The sequence below is a fragment of the Aspergillus pseudoviridinutans genome, assembly GCF_018340605.1.
Source record: "Aspergillus pseudoviridinutans IFM 55266 DNA, scaffold_2, whole genome shotgun sequence".
In the NCBI taxonomy this organism is placed as follows: Eukaryota; Fungi; Ascomycota; class Eurotiomycetes; order Eurotiales; family Aspergillaceae; genus Aspergillus; species Aspergillus pseudoviridinutans.
Window position 1 is genome coordinate 4,622,952 of NW_025091282.1, and position 16,134 is coordinate 4,639,085.

Below are 16,134 nucleotides of genomic sequence, written 5' to 3' on the forward strand. Positions count from 1 at the left end.
GCTTTACGGTAACATTGACGTACTCAATCAACGGTCATTCAGCATCGGTAGGTCCATCATCCTATTCTATTGACTTTTCGAAGAACAACACGACCATTTCAATATATTAAAGTCAACTTCCAATTACAAACTGTGTATCCATGTAACTGCAATCATTGTCAAGTAAAACGTAGAGAAGGAACTGAAATGCCAGATCCAAGACGAACATTGTACTTTGCAATCATTGACACCTCAACTAAGTGCCGATTAGTATCTTTCCATAACCCACATAATTCAACATACTCAGGTGCTCGACCCAATGATCTCAAATGACTGAAATCCCTGGCTCTGGGTGTAACATCCGTTTCCACCGGCCTGATGAAAGTAATCGCAGCCCGTGCCACTCGATGCGATGAACCTCCACCCGTCTGGAAGATTCTCGACGCTCATCGCTTGAATGGGCTTGGTGACGCCCGTAAGGAAGTAGCAGCCCCAGTTCTGCTCCCCCCAGGTGGAGGTCAGGTAGCCGGTGCAGTCTGTGTTGCTGTATGCGGTGACGTTCCAGGCTGCTGTGAGGGAGCCGGAGAGGGAGAGGAGAAAAGCTGCAAGGGAAAGGTTCTTCATATTGATGCTTTCGTATAGGATGTGGCTTGAGAAATTGATGGCTGTTGAGGCTGGTTGTTGTCCGAGTCCAGACTACGTGGAGATGCAGCGTCTATTATATATTTGAATCTCGTCCGTCTCACATCAGATCAACAAATGATCAATTCTATATTTGGATTAAAGTATGTGAGGCGTCAGCCTCTCCATGCTCAGTGTCTCTGCTTATTGCTCTCGCCTGACACATCTTTAGCGATAGGCAAGATCATACCCTAAACATATCCAATCTCGTCTTCCTCGCACAGTAAGAAAAGTGTATGATCCACACAGCCCGGTAAGCGTCGCCTTTAACGCGCAGTGATTTGTGGAGTATGTCAGCTGCGGGGGGCCTGATGGTCAAAATGTGGCAGTAAAAGCGATCCTCGGCAAGTCAACCTCATTGAGACAGAGGACTGGAAACATTGCCATTGACGTATGCATCTTATCGAGCAAGTCTCAGCTATGGACAGTGCCAGTTCATCACCGGGCCTCCCGACTGAAGAAATGACTGGACGGCCCATGATGCTGTGTATGACTCCATTGTAGCCTTGTTCATTAGCGGCGAGGCCCGGTATGGTCTCGCGCTATTCGAATGGCCTTTTCTGTTTACCCGTTTTCCATTTAACAGATACTCGTCGCCTAGAAGCCTGACCTTGTAGGGCAGCGGATACTTATTAGGCCTCACTGACCAGCAGATAAAGACTGCTATTTTAGGCTCAAGAAGGAATAACCACTACCAGCGTTCGATTACACCTAAGGACGTTCATAGTCATTGGGTGAAACGTGAACTCTTCTTATGCCAGCATTAGAATTACACTGAAATTTCAAGGCCATTAAGTACATGAAAGCTGACTTCATTATACACTCACAGATCAGTCTTCATTCCTATCCTGTCAACCGTTTCCGTGTAATCACATTTAACCTCACACGCGTTGCCAGATCCCGCCTATACGGGCGAGCACAGAGCCTCTATCCAAGCAGTCCTTACAGTGGTACCCATACAGCCCGGCAAACTTCCAATTCCCGTCTTTCGGTGGCTCCTGACGCTCAACATACATATCTTGTGGCTGTGGCTTACTTTCGTGTTGCCACTGCTTCCACTCTAATCGACTCGACTGCATGCCGCTAAAGTTGTCGAAGAACTCGAGACCGGCGATGCGACCAGAGCCTCGAACCCAAAAGACATCAATCCTTGTAATATCAATTGGAATTGTCGATGAAGCAGTAGCTGGAGGCTGATTGCTATCATGAGCAGTGGTAAGATCCAAAATATGGAATTTGCTGGGATCATCAAAGCGTGGGTTACCAGCATGGAATGAGCATTTATCAGCTTCCACACGCGGGTTACGTGTGTCGCCAAGAAACCTGAAGCCGATTGCTCCCACTGCGTTCTCGGAGTCCCTGGTGAAATGATCTCCGAGTAGTTTTGCGTGATAGCGCGCCGCATGGAGGCTCAAACAGCAAAGCTCCTTGCCTTGGCCAAAGGCGGGATTTCCGAATTCCAGAGACACGAATGACTTGTATTTACGGTACGGGCTGAGCTCGTCGCCAACTTCCCTGCCCCACAGGTTGCCTTCTCTGTTATACGTTTGTAGCTTGACAGCTGCTTCATCGTGCCGCGATTCTTCTACTGCGTCGTTTCCTATGTACCTGGGGAGGCGCGCTTCGAGGACTTCAGGATACGCATAGACCGGACGCTTCATTTTAGTCTCGCCGGTTTCCGGATTGTATTGAGCGTAAGCCTGATCAGGATGATCAACAAGATGAGTAGCTTCCTCGGTGATTAACGTCATGGCTTCTCGACAAAGAAGGCGTGCTTCATTCAATGCCACAGGATCCAAGGGAATTGGATCCCGCCTAGCATTATTCAACGCCAAGTTCCAATCTTCTGCAATATTAGAATCTTGAGGGTGAAAAGTATATGGATCATCTGTAGGAGCTGGGCTCTCCAAAGTCTTGTCCTTGGGCTTTGCGCTCTGCTTCTTCGCATCAGGTGCAGACAGTGGAGATGTGAAGGGTCCGTTCTGAGCAGGTTGGATCAGTGCCCCTCCAGAAGTCGACCCCGGTGATGATTCTGTTGGCAACTGCTTCTGTGGCTCTCTCGCTTTCCACTTGCTTGTGTCTGACATCACTATGGGACCAGTCAGTGTCTGTCCACACAAAATGAATACTTGGAAAGTAGGTGTACTGTTGTCAATCCTCTTCCAAAGCTTCTTGTACTTCATCAAAGCGTCAAATAAATCCGCTGTATAAAAGGCACATGGGGCGTAGTTCAGGATCAAGGTATGTGCCTCCCATTCTTTCTTTCTATTTTCTTCTTGCGCTATGTACTTTCCGTACCTCCATTCCTGGAATGAGTGCAGAGCAGTGTACCTCGTTAGCACTGCTGATGTCTTTGCTGAGCAGCATGCGACCAAAGACGGAAAGGCCTGCACCAAGAGCATAAGCAAATCTTTGCTTAATAAATGCATGCCCTCCGGAAGCTAACTTACATTTGCAATCCGAACTACCGAGTCCAAAGTCCACGGCACATCCGGTCGCTTGATCTCTCCACCACCGACCCAGTTGACTGAGATCGTAATTTCAGTCCCTCGAAGGATCTCGGATTGCTTGCTATTTAGACCTTCCTGAACCCCTACGGAGAGCGGAGACGGTCCTACAGCCAATTGGAAGTCAATTGCCTGCTTGATGTCTTTAAGCCTGCTTTTATCATCAACATTGACAGAGATTATCGCATTGAATTCTCCCCCTTCCAGGAAGCCTATAATATAGTTAGCATTTGTCCTACTCTTCCAGGAACCCTTCAGATGATAGCCAGGCTTACCTGAAATGAAGCTGTCTCCATATATCCCGGTGAAGTCCTCTGGTTCAATACCCTCTATGGGAATGAACTTTATGTCCACCGGTTCTGCTGGCGCATCATTGTTGACTTTGACGCTTACGACATAATTGAGGTGGCTTTCAAGAACCTTATTCTCATTAACAAACGCAGCGCTGGCGTTTCCATGGATTGTCCCGAACTTGATGGACATTGCTGCGGAGATATTCAGCGCGTCCATAACATCACTGACCTAAGGGTATCTCATGTTTAGCCAGCATTCAAGCTGTGACTTAGAACTTGCCTACATTATCAATTGCTCTTGTCGAATAGGTTACACTTTGAACAGACGGTGGAGATGGTGGGTTAGTCATGGCAAAAGGAAGCTCAACATCTCCGTCGGATTTTCCAAGCAAAGCATCTTCTGCCTGCTCTGCCAGTTGAGCATTGCTGAACGGCGCAGACCCGACTCCGTTGACCTCGGGTCCTGGGGAACTGGTCTTTCCATCTTCCTTTGGAGCGGACTGTGTCTCACTCTTGGTCTCCACTAGAGGTTTCTCGGATTTGGGAGCAGCTACCGCCAAGACCACAGGTGCTTCTTGCTTTGACTCCACTCCGTTGGTAACAGCCTTGGGATCAATCGTGACAGCATTCTGGATCTTGATTTCCTGGGTATATGTATTGAAGCCTTGGCCTAATACACAGGGTCAGAAGTTGATGTTATCGGGCGGGAATAGAGTGGAGTTACCGAGGCGCATGGCATTATTGTATGGAGCTGTGAGTGACATCTTTGTGAAATGTCAACCACACTCAAGGGGATAAATAATACTCACAGGATCTATAAAATATCAAAAGTGAGGGAGAGCTGGTAGAAAAAGCAAAGGTTCTAAGCAGTTTAGTGGATTCCCATCAGCCTGAAGTAGTGAACTACTTAAAGGTTGAACTTGATCATAATCATCACATAGAACTTAAATTTGATTCTAGACCATGGTCATCTGATTATGGTAGTAATTAGCATTTTAATTCTGTTTTCAGAGCTTTTTCTTTTCCCTTCTAGTCCAAGGATCTCTCTTTTGATGTATTATTTGTGTGGGGTTATAAGATGACAACTTCCCAAATCTTGTCATAATCCTTAGTCTAAGCGTCATTTAGGCGTTTACCCCAAGGCTAAATAGATCCGGAAGGTTAAATCAGTCATAAATATTGTGTAGGAGTGGTGTGATTCTCTTCCTTTTCCTAGTTGTCTATCCAGTTAGGAAGGATAACGGTGAGCACTCCTAGTGTGTAAAGAGTATACCACAGCTATCCGCTTGCAGTAATTACTATGTCATATACTACAAATTTTAAGGTTCAGCTTTTCCTTCTACCTGTGCTGGTTAGGGTATGCAACCATGGAAAAGTCCACTAGAGCACCTAATGCTGATAAAGTTGGGAGTGGGACCTAGAATATATGGTTCCATGGGGCTTTTCTGCAGGACTACTAGTACTTATTTAGAGCTGTGGTTAGTTAAACAATAGAACTCACCATGGAGTCTGTCATTCTATAGGGTTTAAACTAAGCTTATTATCAATCTTTAACAGAGAAATAATCATTAAAATCGAAATGTATGTGAATAATAACTTTGAACTTACTCAAGTTATCATCCCTATCATTTATAATCAGGGTTGTCGCCCTCACCCTCCCAGCCTCCCCCTAAATTGGCAGAGAAACAGAGAAACACAAAAATGCAAGATGTAGCTAGTTTCACTGAACTAGCACCTTAACTGTGCTATATCTTTGCAGACTTTGATGAGACTCACCATTGAGAGGCTATACTGCCAATATGAGCAAAGGTAAGATGTCGTGGAGATTATGAAGCTAGTGTATGGACTTTGCGCGTCGTAAGATACACTCGGCAAGAACTCTTGGAGTGTCAGGCACTAGTGTGACACAGACCGAACATGTTCGAGAGAAGAATCAGGCGCTGGGGATACAAAGTAAACCGCTCAGAGGACACATCAAATGGGGAAGTAGCTGGGACTAGGACTAGCAACCGCAGGCGCAAGCCAAAAGGCAGCGGGAATACGCAGACAGGCAGACGCTAGAGAATTTTTACCGGCAGAGACTATCTGCACACCATAACGTTCATTCGAAGCCCCGTTGTTTATCTGCTCCAGAGCAAATGCTTTCGATTGTCCATAACTATGCCCTGGGAATATTCCAGCCTCAGAAATGGAAATTCGATCCACTGAGAATCTATGCGCCAATTGGCTCTCCGGACTTATGTATTCAATACAGAAGCGAAGTCGTTGTACAACTCCCCAATGGAGATGTGGAATGTCAGACTCGCGCCTCTATGCTTCTGGGAAAACTTGGGCGTTGGATGCAGGACAAAAATGGCCTCGTGCGGGAGGCAATGAGTGCAAGGGAAACAATCCAGAAATTACAGTCAAGTTTGACGAACGAACTATCAGAAGAAACTGGGGGTAATTGATATCGACCGTCAAGTAGTCAGAATGTTTACCTCTTCCGCCCACATCACAACGCGCCTCAACTTCTAGCGTATGACGAGATTTAGCTGTAGTCTTCTTCCTCGCGGTGGCCTGAATCACTTCGATCAAATTACCTGATTCAGAGACATTCCAAAATACGCTATACCTCACTAAATATGAAGCAGTTTCAAAGACAAAACACACATCCGCAACTGAGCTGAAGCCAAGACGCGAATCAGGCAGCAGCCATGGCATTCCATATAGCGTGGGGATCTGCGGTCGCAACTACGTATATTCTGACAAATATTTTGGATTGGATGATGCTTCTGTTAGTTAGTAGATGAAGCTTTTCGATATAAGGTAGGATAGAGGATGAGACAACTGCTTATATTAGCCTGGAAAGTGTTGATGGCCAGCCTGAGGATCTGTTTCTGGATCCTTCCTTTCTGAGCAAAACGTGCCAAACTATTCCCAAATAGGACTAGCGCCTTAACGCCCAAACAAAAACAACGCAAACCAAACAGTAAAATTATCGCAAACGGCCGCAACTTCCGGAGCTAGAGTCGCGCCAAGCTGCTAGTTTCAGGCGCTCTTTCATTTCCCCCTCGTTCTCCCGGAGACTGAGAATATCTGCAGAGTGCAGAATGCCGGGTGTGCTCTTTTCAATTCACTGACCATTCTAGCCACAACACTGTGGATGAAGAGAAACTCGGATCAGCAGCAAGGGATTTTCACTGCAGGAGATCATATCCGGAGAGAGAGGCCCACCGACGATCAACCAGTACGGGAACACCGGTTCATGATGCGCTCGAGCTTCAAGGACGACTAGATAGGCGTTTCGGCATCAAGATCTCCGCTCCCGTAGCCCGTTCGGTCGGCTGGATTCGAACGCTGCGGTGGAAAATAGATACTTGCTCACGACTGTTTGGATCTCGACGAAAACTGGGTTCTGTTGATAGCGACACCGATGCGGCCTTTCGTTGCCATCCAGGCAATCTTCTTTTTCAGCGTCCTGTGGCTGCTTTATCGCTACTATGGTCAGCACTCCCACTTGTCTGCCGTCACCGAGGCGTCCCCGGTGACGAAGATTGCCATTCCCCAGACTGTCCACCAGCTTCTCCTGTCGATGCCCGACCATCCCATCTCGCATTTTGAACCCAATGATCACGTGATCTCGTGGCAGCAATCCGGGTGGAAAGTCGAGTACTGGAGCGAAGAGGCCTGCCTCGAGCTTGCACGCGAGGTGGACGCGTCAGCAAAAATTGCAGCCGCATTTGAGAAACTCCCCTACGCGGTGCTCAAGTCGGACTTTTGTCGCTACCTGGTCCTGTTCGGGCGAGGAGGAGTGTACAGCGACCTCGATGTCCACCTCGTTCAGCCGCTGCCATGGACAGTTATGGGTTCTGAGGACCAGTATCATAGTCCCCCGAATGTGATTATTGGACTGGAAGGAGACGCGACCACACAAGGTCTCCCTCGCTCGCCGCAGTTCGTCCAGTKGACTATGGCGTCGACTGCTTTGCACCCCATGTTCCGGGATCTACTTACTCGCATCGCGGAGAGGACGCCAAGTTTTGTGGAACAGGTGCATGCTTTGGAGGGTGATGCCGAGGTCAATGTTATGGACTGGACGGGTCCGAGTGTATGGACCGATACTATCCTCGACTACTTGGGCTGCTCGGAGGAACAGATACAGAATCTACGGGACTTGAAGGACCCAGTGAGAATTCGAGACGTGATGATCCTTCCCAAAAGATCATTTGCCATCACGCAGGGGGAAGATCACACTTTACCCGATGTGCTGGTAAAGCACTATTTTAGTGGCACATGGAAGGGTTGCAAGAACCAGTGGCATGGGTGGATGCTACCATGGCTTTGTTAGTATTCGTTTGTTTATTAGCGTGTAGTCTATCTACCAGAAGAGTCGAATCTGCATGACTTCAATTATGTTAATTACAATGGCATTGGCAATCTAATTTATCCCTAGCATGCCGACAGGGCGGCGGGTCGCATGTCCCGAGGTACTTTGCAGGATCAGATCGGGCCAGATGTAGATTAGAAATCCGTCGGAAAAGTATTTAAGTTCACCCCGATTATTTCAATTCAACTCAATTCATCTTATCTTCAAGCATATTTCTCAGAGGATACAATATGCTTATTGTACATCACCTCCAGCGATCTCAGTCCGAGCGCATTGTCTGGCTCTGCGAGGAACTGGGCATTCCCTACGAGCTCAAAACCTACCAGCGAGATGCAAAAACCCTCTTAGCCCCTCCAGAATTGCAGCAGTTGTACGTGGTCCCAAAATACCGAAGATTTGTAGCGACATGAGTTGATCTTGTCCAGACATCCCACCCAGGCCGCCCCCGTCATCCAAGACGGCACCACCACCCTCGCAGAATCCGGCGCGATCGCCGAGTACATCCTGACCAAATACGGGAATGGGAAGTTGACTATCCCTCCCACAGCCGACAACTACGCGGATTATCTCTACTTCTTGCACTTTGCGAACGGATACTTCCAGCCCGCGCTGGTGGGGTACTCCACGGTCCTCCGATCGGGAATCTCCCGCGACGATCCCAGCGCGAGATTCGCCCGGCGCAATTTCGAGCAGGCGCTGAAGGTGCTGGATGATCGACTTAGAAAAAATACCTGGCTTGCGGGCGAGGAGTTCACGGCGGCGGATGTGATGAATGTGTTTACCTTGACCACGGCGCGGTTGTTCTTCCCGTACAGTTTGGCGGGGTATGAGGGGATTCTGGCGTATTTGCAGAGGGTCAACCAGAGGGACGCGTATCGGACTGCTATGGCTAAGGGGGATCCTGGGTTGATTCCGTTGGTCAGCGCTGAGAAGCCTCGGCCGATTCGGCTTTAATATAATGTCTCTTCCATGTTGGGTAGATGAGTTTGACGTGATGTGGTGCCCACGCCCACTACGTCATCGGGAGAAGTGACGATCACAGCAACAAGAATAAGAATAATTTCAACGGAACCTCAACATTGTTCATTTGAAGTGCTACACTTCAGTACGCATATCACCACAAAATGTCCCTCAATACAGTAAGCAGCGGCCTAAACAAAGGCCTACCGACCGACACCGTCACCAAGACCGCGTCAGGAACCGTCAACCAGACCACACAACAACTCAACAACACCACCGACAGAGTCACCGACCAAGCCATCCCAGGCGAGTATCCCTCCGACGACGCAAAATATGACAAACCCGCACCAGACATCTCCTTCTCAGCCATCTGGTCCTCCTTTAAGGCATGGCTCTTCTCCTTCTTCCCCAACCTCCTCGACCGCTTCGAGAACTGGGTCAAGGGCCTCATCGCCTGGATCCTCCCGCCTCCGCGCCAGGCCAAAATGTATGAAGCGATTCTGAAGCGCCCCATCGCGTCATCGTTCATCATCTGCCAGCTCGTCTGCTGTGGGGTTCCACTGCTGGTGTTTCTAGCCGGCGTGTTTCTCTTTGCGGCTGTTGCGGTGCTGCTCTGGGCGGTGCTCTCGTTGCTCTTGGCGGGACCGATCTTGTTGGTTGCGAGTATGATGGGGGTGTCGCTTTGGGGATGGGGGTGGGTTTTGTACGGGATGGTCAAGTTTATTGATCAGCATTTCCTGGGTGGGACGATTACCCGGTTCTGGTTGGCTCATAGTCAGGATCAGGGGGACGAGCCGGAGGGTGAGGGTGAGAAGGATGAGAAGGGTGAGAAGACAGGGACCGATGAGAAGAGTGAGAAACCGAGGAAACCGAAGAAACTGGAAGTGAAGAAGGATACTTAGGTCTTGGGGGTTGGTAACTAGTATCTCTTCTCCGGGTGAATTTGCTATGAGGACATTCAGATTGGCTGGCAGGATTTGAGCGTTGCATTTTTCGAATGATGATAATGAGGTACGAATGATTAATGATGCTAAATATATAGATTGTTTATACCCATATCAAACTGGTAGTATTTGTTCGAGTGAACTAAGAGAGAATCCATAAACCTCAAACACCCAACTCCCGTAGATGCCATCCCTAATTCCTATAGTCTGTCAGCACACGCCCAATGCAGCAGGAGAAAGGACCTACAGTAAAGACAGCGTCAGATCACCGTGAATCCTCGCCTTCAATTGCACCTCGATCTCCAGGTTCAACTCCAGCCGCAACGATAACGTATTATCGTCTTTCTTCTTCTCTGGCTGAGCTTGATTTTGTTGATCCTGTCCCATCATCATGCCATTGGAATTGCCGATATTATCCAGAGGACCGCTGGCATCCTGTCTCATTCGCCCTACTTCCCTCCCGACACTGTCAGCTCCGAACGGCACTATGCGCTGCTCGTCACGTCGGCGGGGACGACGTCGTCGTTCGCGATTGTTCGAGGTGTCGAATTGTTCAGCAGTTTCTGACAGTGTTTCGGACTGTTCGTCGGGATCACGCCGGGGTCGACGCGCGCGGCGGTTGCGCCGTTGAGGTTGCTCTGGCTCGAGTTCGGGTTCAGGTTGAGGTCCACGATCGGGCGAGGTCACTGATTTACTGTCGGGAGGTTGATCGGCCTCTGCAGATGTATTGTTGGCTTCTGGTGAAGCGTCACTTGGTTTATCATCATGAGTTTCCTCTTCTGCATTCTTTCGCGGGCGCAGCTTGGCTGGTTTCTTCGCCTGGGGGGTAGGAGTCGTAGGCTGCTCTGTCTCTTGGGTTGAGGCAGCCATTGTGATGACAGTGGTTGGAAATGAGTGTAAACAACCAAAACCTGTCAGTTGAAACGGATGTTTATAAAGGTGGGGATGATCGACACGTTTCTGGCAGGTGTGTGCGGATTCCTGAATCGGGATGGAATGTCATCACCGAGTGCGGAATGCCACCGACGTCATTAAGCATTGTCCAATCAGAAGGAGTGTTCGGTTCTCCGTGAACGTTTCAGCCAATCATTGTGGAATATAAATTTAGACAAGATGTCCACTGTGGGGACATGCTGACAATGACATCGATCGGCTTTATCGATTGAGTGCATAGCATGGACCAGCATATTATGACAGGTCTGCTGGGTCATGGCTGCGGTAGGACCTATAGACAAACCGACTAATGGGCTGCCTGGGGCGATCAAGCGGCAAATCCGTATCCCCCTAACATGGCATAAATACACCATGGGTTAATATCAGTATTCTGATCGAGTATTGGTGCCAGGAGTAAGGCATTACGAATGCCAAAGTGATCACTGATATAACGAAACATGTACGAGACCCACTGCTTCTGGTCGACTGTGGCTGCTTTGGATCGAGCGGCAACGTACATAGGAAACAGAAGAGTGTAGCAGTCGAGGACCTCGGACGGTGTATGCACTTTGTCGCAGCCCTTCTGGGGGACAATGGAGAGGTCTGTGCTATCTGCCTGCTCTTGGCTGCGCTTCGATCGGCAGCCGTAACCTGCATACTGTGGGACGGAGGCGTATACGTCGAGCGACAGTGCTGCAATATTACTCAACGCAGCTTCAGACGCAGCGATCTGGTTGACTCCGTGGATTGCGTTCAGCTTGTCATAGCAGTCCAGGAGATATTGATTCAGTTGGATGCGTATCTGCCGCACGACATTCCATGTCTGAGTGACATGGCGATCACGATACAAGTCCACCTGCTGGCCATACACATGGGGCAAGGGGTGCCGCAGAAATCGCCTTTCCGGCTGCCAGTCTGGAGGTATATTCTGCGAGTGCGCTAAAAGGGCCTGGTCAAGCTCCTGTGCGTGAGCCATGCTCTCCTGAAGTGACCATCTGCCGGTACGAATCGCGCTGAGGAAAGAAGCAAACTGTATCGTCAGCCCCGACATCTGCCATTTGGGATCGTCTTTCAAGTTCAAATGACGCTCCAGATGGTCACGGAGTACAAGAACCTCTTTGGAGACGGCATGCGCGCTGGCCACACAACTGATCATATAATTGGTTAAAAATCGTGATATGATGCGTAGGGCATAATGATCTTGAAAGTACTGTACTCCTATCTTCTGGATCAAAGCCAGTGTGCCGTTGACATGGCTCGGCCAGAATTGAATGACGCTCGCTTCGGTGTGGGTGATCTTTTCAAAGAGATCCAACAGTAGCGATGCCGCAACCAGGCTATCTTTCGCTTTCGGGGGAGCTTTCAAAGCTTGTTTCATCACACCCAAAGCCAAAGCATACCGCTGACGAGCCAGGGACAATAAAGGGAGAGAGACATGTTGATGCGCCAGAAGAGCTAGGCTCACTGCGTCAATGCTCGCATCCAACCAACGAGGTACCACCTCTGTCTCACGCTGCCATCGAACTAGAAAGTCCCATCCACGGGAGCCTACAGACACATAATGGGCGAAGAAGACCATACGGGCCTGGATGTCGACTGAGACTGACAGCGAAGACTCGGTCAGGCTGACATGTTTCGACTTCAGTAGAACCTTGCGCCGCGTCTCCTCGGTCTGATCCTCAATACGAATCTCCTCTGAGTCCCGATGTCCGTGACAGACCACAGCTGCACGAAGGCATGGCGTGCACGAATCCCGACGGTAGTCACACTGTTCTCCGTTACATACTGTTTGGGCTGCGTGTGCGAGGAAGCATACCTTTAACCGCCGAGTCCGACAGCGCTGGCAGGCCTTTGACGGACGACCACGAAATACCATCAAGATTAATCATAGATAGATAGATAGATGTGTTGTTGTAGCCGATGGCAGAAAGAACAGTGGACAGGAACGTGGAAGAAACGGAATATGACCAAAACACGCTAGTCCATTTTGGGTAGGCATTTCGACGCCAAGTGGACCATTACTACAATATCAGCTGCTGGCAGTAGAAGATGAAAAGAGGAACAAGAAGATGGAGAGAAATCTTGTCATATATAAAGGAGGCAGTGATGGACCTGATGGTGCTCAGACTTCCTGTTGTATTCTTCTTACAAGCACTTCCTTCTGGGGTCCAGTCTTGACGTCATCATCAAAGATATATTTGTTGTCTTATCCACACTTAAATCATCTCTTCAAAGTCTAAGTCCTACCAAGACTACCCAAGATGGCTTTCCCTTACAAGCATGTTCTGCTTATCGGAGCCACTGCTGGCATTGGTCGCGCCATGGCCGACCGACTGGTTCAAGCCGGCGTCAAGGTCACTGCTGTTGGTCGTCGCAAGCACCGCCTGGACGAATTCGTTCAGAAACATGGAGAGCAAATGGCCAGCGCAGTTCCCTTCGACATCTCCATCCTAGAGGATATTCCAAAGTTTGCAGCTGAGTAAGTAATGCATACAGTCATGTGGCCCTGCTGACGGGCCAGAATCATCGAATCGTACCCCGACGTGGACTGCCTTTTCCTCAACGCAGGAATTCAACTCCCCTTTGAGCTTGACGATCGGGGCCAGTTCGATTTGATGCCATTCAACCTGCAAATGAACGTCAACTACACTAGTCTGGTCGCTTTGACACATGCCTTTCTACCCTTTCTGGTTGCAAAAGGAAGCCCCACCAGTATCATCTTGTGAGTCTCGTCCATGGTTCCACGAATTGTGACGATCTGACGAGATAGTACCGGATCAAATGTGGCTATCGTCCCAGCCGCACCTCTGCCGGCCTATTCGGCCTCAAAGGCTGCATTGAACGTGTTCACCTTGTGTCTGCGTGACCAGCTGCAGAACTCCAATGTGGCGGTGATTGAAATTTCTCCCCCACCAGTGCAGAGTATGCCATTCCTGCATCCTGAAAGAGGACATTGACTAATGGTGTAATAGCCGAGATACACGACTATATGGACGAGGAGACAGGGCGCAAGCTGGGCATGCCCCTGGACACCTTTACTGAACTTGCATTCGAAGGTCTTGTTGCGGGACAAGACCAGATCGTGATAGGCAGTATTGGGCCCGCTGAGACGTTCAATGCAATTATCGACCAGAGACGCAAGGCGTTTGAGGACTTGGCCAAGCTGTTTAGGGCGCAGCACAAATAGTTGTATACTGGAGGACATCCCTCTCAAGGGCCTATGTTGAGATGCCTAGGGTTCTTCACTGATATCATTGTGCCTATCGTCTGGTTCGGTGCTTGTCTATCTGATTCAAACACTGGCGGAATCTGAGGTGTTGAAAATGACGTACATAGGAATTGGTATTTCTTGCATTGTATTGACCGAATTCGGGAAATCGCCGGGATATCCACCGTAATGTGCACAAATAGGCTTGATGCCGGATCATCCCCCACACTCTCCGCAAATTCTCCGGTTCCTTGAGTAAAGGAAGATGCGGGGGTAAAGTATTGTTTTCTCATCTCTATCGTCAAGGATACTTATCAGTTCGTCCGCCAGATGGCCCGGACAGAGCCTGGTTCCCATATGCCGAATACTACAAGTCTATAACTTCAAAATATAAGCATAGGACCAGGAGGATGAGTGCAAACAAGCGCAGACAAGTATCCAACGATCATCATGCTTAAGCATATATTGTTAGCCACTGCAGCGGCTTTCCTAACCTGCGACTTTGTTGCTGGAGAATCCTGCAATAGTACAGCGCCTGTTGTCGTCCATCCCACTCCTCCCGGTGTGAATAAATATGACTCGTTCGCGGTTCAAGTGCGCTCAAGTGCTTACAAGAAACAAGAGTACACTGTGCAACCGTTCCTTGTCCAAGTGGGCGAGGCCAATACCACCAGCGGCGCGGGTATCGTGCACAACACTTCCGTCGCATACTTTGATTTCTGTGGCCCCGTCGAGGTGTCCGTAACTTACCACAATGGTCCTATACACTCCGCCGTCGTCCGTCCGCAATCATACAACATCATTCCACAGGTGCATGGGGACGTCATCACTTTCACTCTTGATTCTCCCAAGAACGTGGTTATCCAGGTCAACGATAATATATGGGACGTGCTCAACCTTCTCACGAACCCCATTGAGACTGATGTGCCTCAGCCATCCGATCCGGGAGTCATCTACTTCCACCCTGGTATCAACAACAGCACAGCGGCCGGGACGAACAAATCACTACTCATCTCGCCCGGTAAAACCGTCTATCTCGCTGCTGGGGCCACTGTCACGCTCCCACTAGGGTTCCACAATATCTCCGACGCTGGCATCCGCGGCCGAGGTCTGCTACTCAATGCCCCTATCACAATTGAGTATTCCTCGCGCATTACAGTCAGCGACTTAGTCCTCATCAATACGAATGTCGGCGTCGCAGTTTCAACCGATGTGACCGTGCGCGGGATTCGGTCCTTCTCCATCGGCGCATGGGGCGACGGATTCGACGCCTACTGCAGCCGCAACGTGCTGGTGGACAGCGTGTTTATGCGCAACTCAGACGACAATATTGCGCTCTACCAGCACCGGAACAACTGGTCGGGAGACTCGAGCAACCTTACCATCCAGAATGCCGTGCTCTGGGCGGACTACGCTCATCCCATCAATATCGGAACACATGGTAATACACCCAACCCCGAGACGATGGACGGCGTCACGATCAGGAACATCGATGTCCTCGACCATCGCGAGCCGCAGATGTGGTACCAGGGATGTCTGGCTCTCAACGCCGGGGACGAAAACCTCATCCAGAATGTGTTGGTGGATGGGATGCGCGTCGAGAACTTCCGCGAGGGTCAGCTGGTCAACCTGCGCGTCATGTATAATTCCAAGTACAATACGTCGCCCGGAAGGGGGATCCGCAATGTGTATATCAAGGGATTGCAATACAACGGGACCAATGCTAATCCGTCCTTGATGCTGGGGTATGATGAGCAGCGCAACATCACCAATGTCACCTTTGAGGATCTGGTGGTTAACGGCAAGAAGATCTACGATGGCATGAAGAAACCGAGTTGGTACTACACAGCTGATTTTGTGCCCATGTTTGCCAACGAGCATGTCCATAACCTGACGTTTACTGCTTCGTGATCAGCTGTAATAGATAGTTATATAGCAGGGGGTTCAAACCTGGTAGACATTCTGCCGATATTCCACCAATGGCTAGTGCAGATTACTCAAGAATACGCCATGGATGAAACTTGCGTGCTTATTGCATATAGCTCGGGTCAAAATATCCGAGCAGCCTAAAAGAAGGCGGGGTATCTGTGGATGGCTGGGGCATTTAATCCTTCGGAGAAGGTCGTTGATTGAAACTTGGCTCATCAGCGACTTCCATCAAGGCCAATATGATCTTGCCCTCTTTGTTATGTATATTGTCCAGCTCTCTAATAGGACATGCTGCACCTCATTCAGCCCAACCTGTGGTCGACCTTGGCTA

At 49.4% G+C, this 16,134-nt stretch overlaps 10 protein-coding genes across 10 annotated transcripts; 5 read left to right on the top strand and 5 right to left on the bottom strand.

The window, feature by feature from the left end:
- Nucleotides 1-282: 282 nt before the first annotated feature.
- Nucleotides 283-603, bottom strand: Asppvi_003682 (uncharacterized protein; the record flags this gene model as incomplete). The annotated part of the gene is made up of 1 exon (XM_043299643.1): nucleotides 283-603. The coding sequence occupies one exon, from the start codon at nucleotides 601-603 to the stop codon at nucleotides 283-285; it is 321 nt and encodes a 106-aa protein (XP_043155578.1).
- A 938-nt stretch (nucleotides 604-1,541) lies between these two features.
- Asppvi_003683 (uncharacterized protein) lies at nucleotides 1,542-3,650 on the bottom strand (the record flags this gene model as incomplete). Its single annotated transcript, XM_043299644.1, has 3 exons — nucleotides 1,542-3,047; nucleotides 3,111-3,379; nucleotides 3,443-3,650. The coding sequence occupies 3 exons, from the start codon at nucleotides 3,648-3,650 to the stop codon at nucleotides 1,542-1,544; spliced, it is 1,983 nt and encodes a 660-aa protein (XP_043155579.1).
- Nucleotides 3,651-3,729: 79 nt separating this feature from the next.
- Nucleotides 3,730-4,224, bottom strand: Asppvi_003684 (uncharacterized protein; the record flags this gene model as incomplete). Its single annotated transcript, XM_043299645.1, has 2 exons — nucleotides 3,730-4,130; nucleotides 4,185-4,224. 2 exons carry the CDS (start codon nucleotides 4,222-4,224, stop codon nucleotides 3,730-3,732), a joined length of 441 nt encoding a protein of 146 aa, XP_043155580.1.
- A 2,651-nt stretch (nucleotides 4,225-6,875) lies between these two features.
- Nucleotides 6,876-7,790, top strand: och4 (putative alpha-1,6-mannosyltransferase subunit (Hoc1); the record flags this gene model as incomplete). The annotated part of the gene is made up of 1 exon (XM_043299646.1): nucleotides 6,876-7,790. The coding sequence occupies one exon, from the start codon at nucleotides 6,876-6,878 to the stop codon at nucleotides 7,788-7,790; it is 915 nt and encodes a 304-aa protein (XP_043155581.1).
- A 269-nt stretch (nucleotides 7,791-8,059) lies between these two features.
- Nucleotides 8,060-8,783, top strand: Asppvi_003686 (glutathione S-transferase family protein; the record flags this gene model as incomplete). The annotated part of the gene is made up of 2 exons (XM_043299647.1): nucleotides 8,060-8,199; nucleotides 8,255-8,783. 2 exons carry the CDS (start codon nucleotides 8,060-8,062, stop codon nucleotides 8,781-8,783), a joined length of 669 nt encoding a protein of 222 aa, XP_043155582.1.
- Nucleotides 8,784-8,953: 170 nt separating this feature from the next.
- Asppvi_003687 (seipin co-factor family protein) lies at nucleotides 8,954-9,691 on the top strand (the record flags this gene model as incomplete). Its single annotated transcript, XM_043299648.1, has 1 exon — nucleotides 8,954-9,691. One exon carries the CDS (start codon nucleotides 8,954-8,956, stop codon nucleotides 9,689-9,691), a length of 738 nt encoding a protein of 245 aa, XP_043155583.1.
- Nucleotides 9,692-9,976: 285 nt separating this feature from the next.
- Nucleotides 9,977-10,603, bottom strand: Asppvi_003688 (uncharacterized protein; the record flags this gene model as incomplete). The annotated part of the gene is made up of 1 exon (XM_043299649.1): nucleotides 9,977-10,603. One exon carries the CDS (start codon nucleotides 10,601-10,603, stop codon nucleotides 9,977-9,979), a length of 627 nt encoding a protein of 208 aa, XP_043155584.1.
- Nucleotides 10,604-10,994: 391 nt separating this feature from the next.
- Nucleotides 10,995-12,542, bottom strand: Asppvi_003689 (Zn(II)2Cys6 transcription factor domain-containing protein; the record flags this gene model as incomplete). Its single annotated transcript, XM_043299650.1, has 2 exons — nucleotides 10,995-12,434; nucleotides 12,483-12,542. 2 exons carry the CDS (start codon nucleotides 12,540-12,542, stop codon nucleotides 10,995-10,997), a joined length of 1,500 nt encoding a protein of 499 aa, XP_043155585.1.
- Nucleotides 12,543-12,927: 385 nt separating this feature from the next.
- Asppvi_003690 (oxidoreductase, short-chain dehydrogenase/reductase family) lies at nucleotides 12,928-13,853 on the top strand (the record flags this gene model as incomplete). Its single annotated transcript, XM_043299651.1, has 4 exons — nucleotides 12,928-13,145; nucleotides 13,188-13,388; nucleotides 13,437-13,588; nucleotides 13,639-13,853. 4 exons carry the CDS (start codon nucleotides 12,928-12,930, stop codon nucleotides 13,851-13,853), a joined length of 786 nt encoding a protein of 261 aa, XP_043155586.1.
- A 471-nt stretch (nucleotides 13,854-14,324) lies between these two features.
- Asppvi_003691 (putative endo-polygalacturonase) lies at nucleotides 14,325-15,785 on the top strand (the record flags this gene model as incomplete). The annotated part of the gene is made up of 1 exon (XM_043299652.1): nucleotides 14,325-15,785. The coding sequence occupies one exon, from the start codon at nucleotides 14,325-14,327 to the stop codon at nucleotides 15,783-15,785; it is 1,461 nt and encodes a 486-aa protein (XP_043155587.1).
- Between the last annotated feature and the right edge of the window lie 349 nt (nucleotides 15,786-16,134).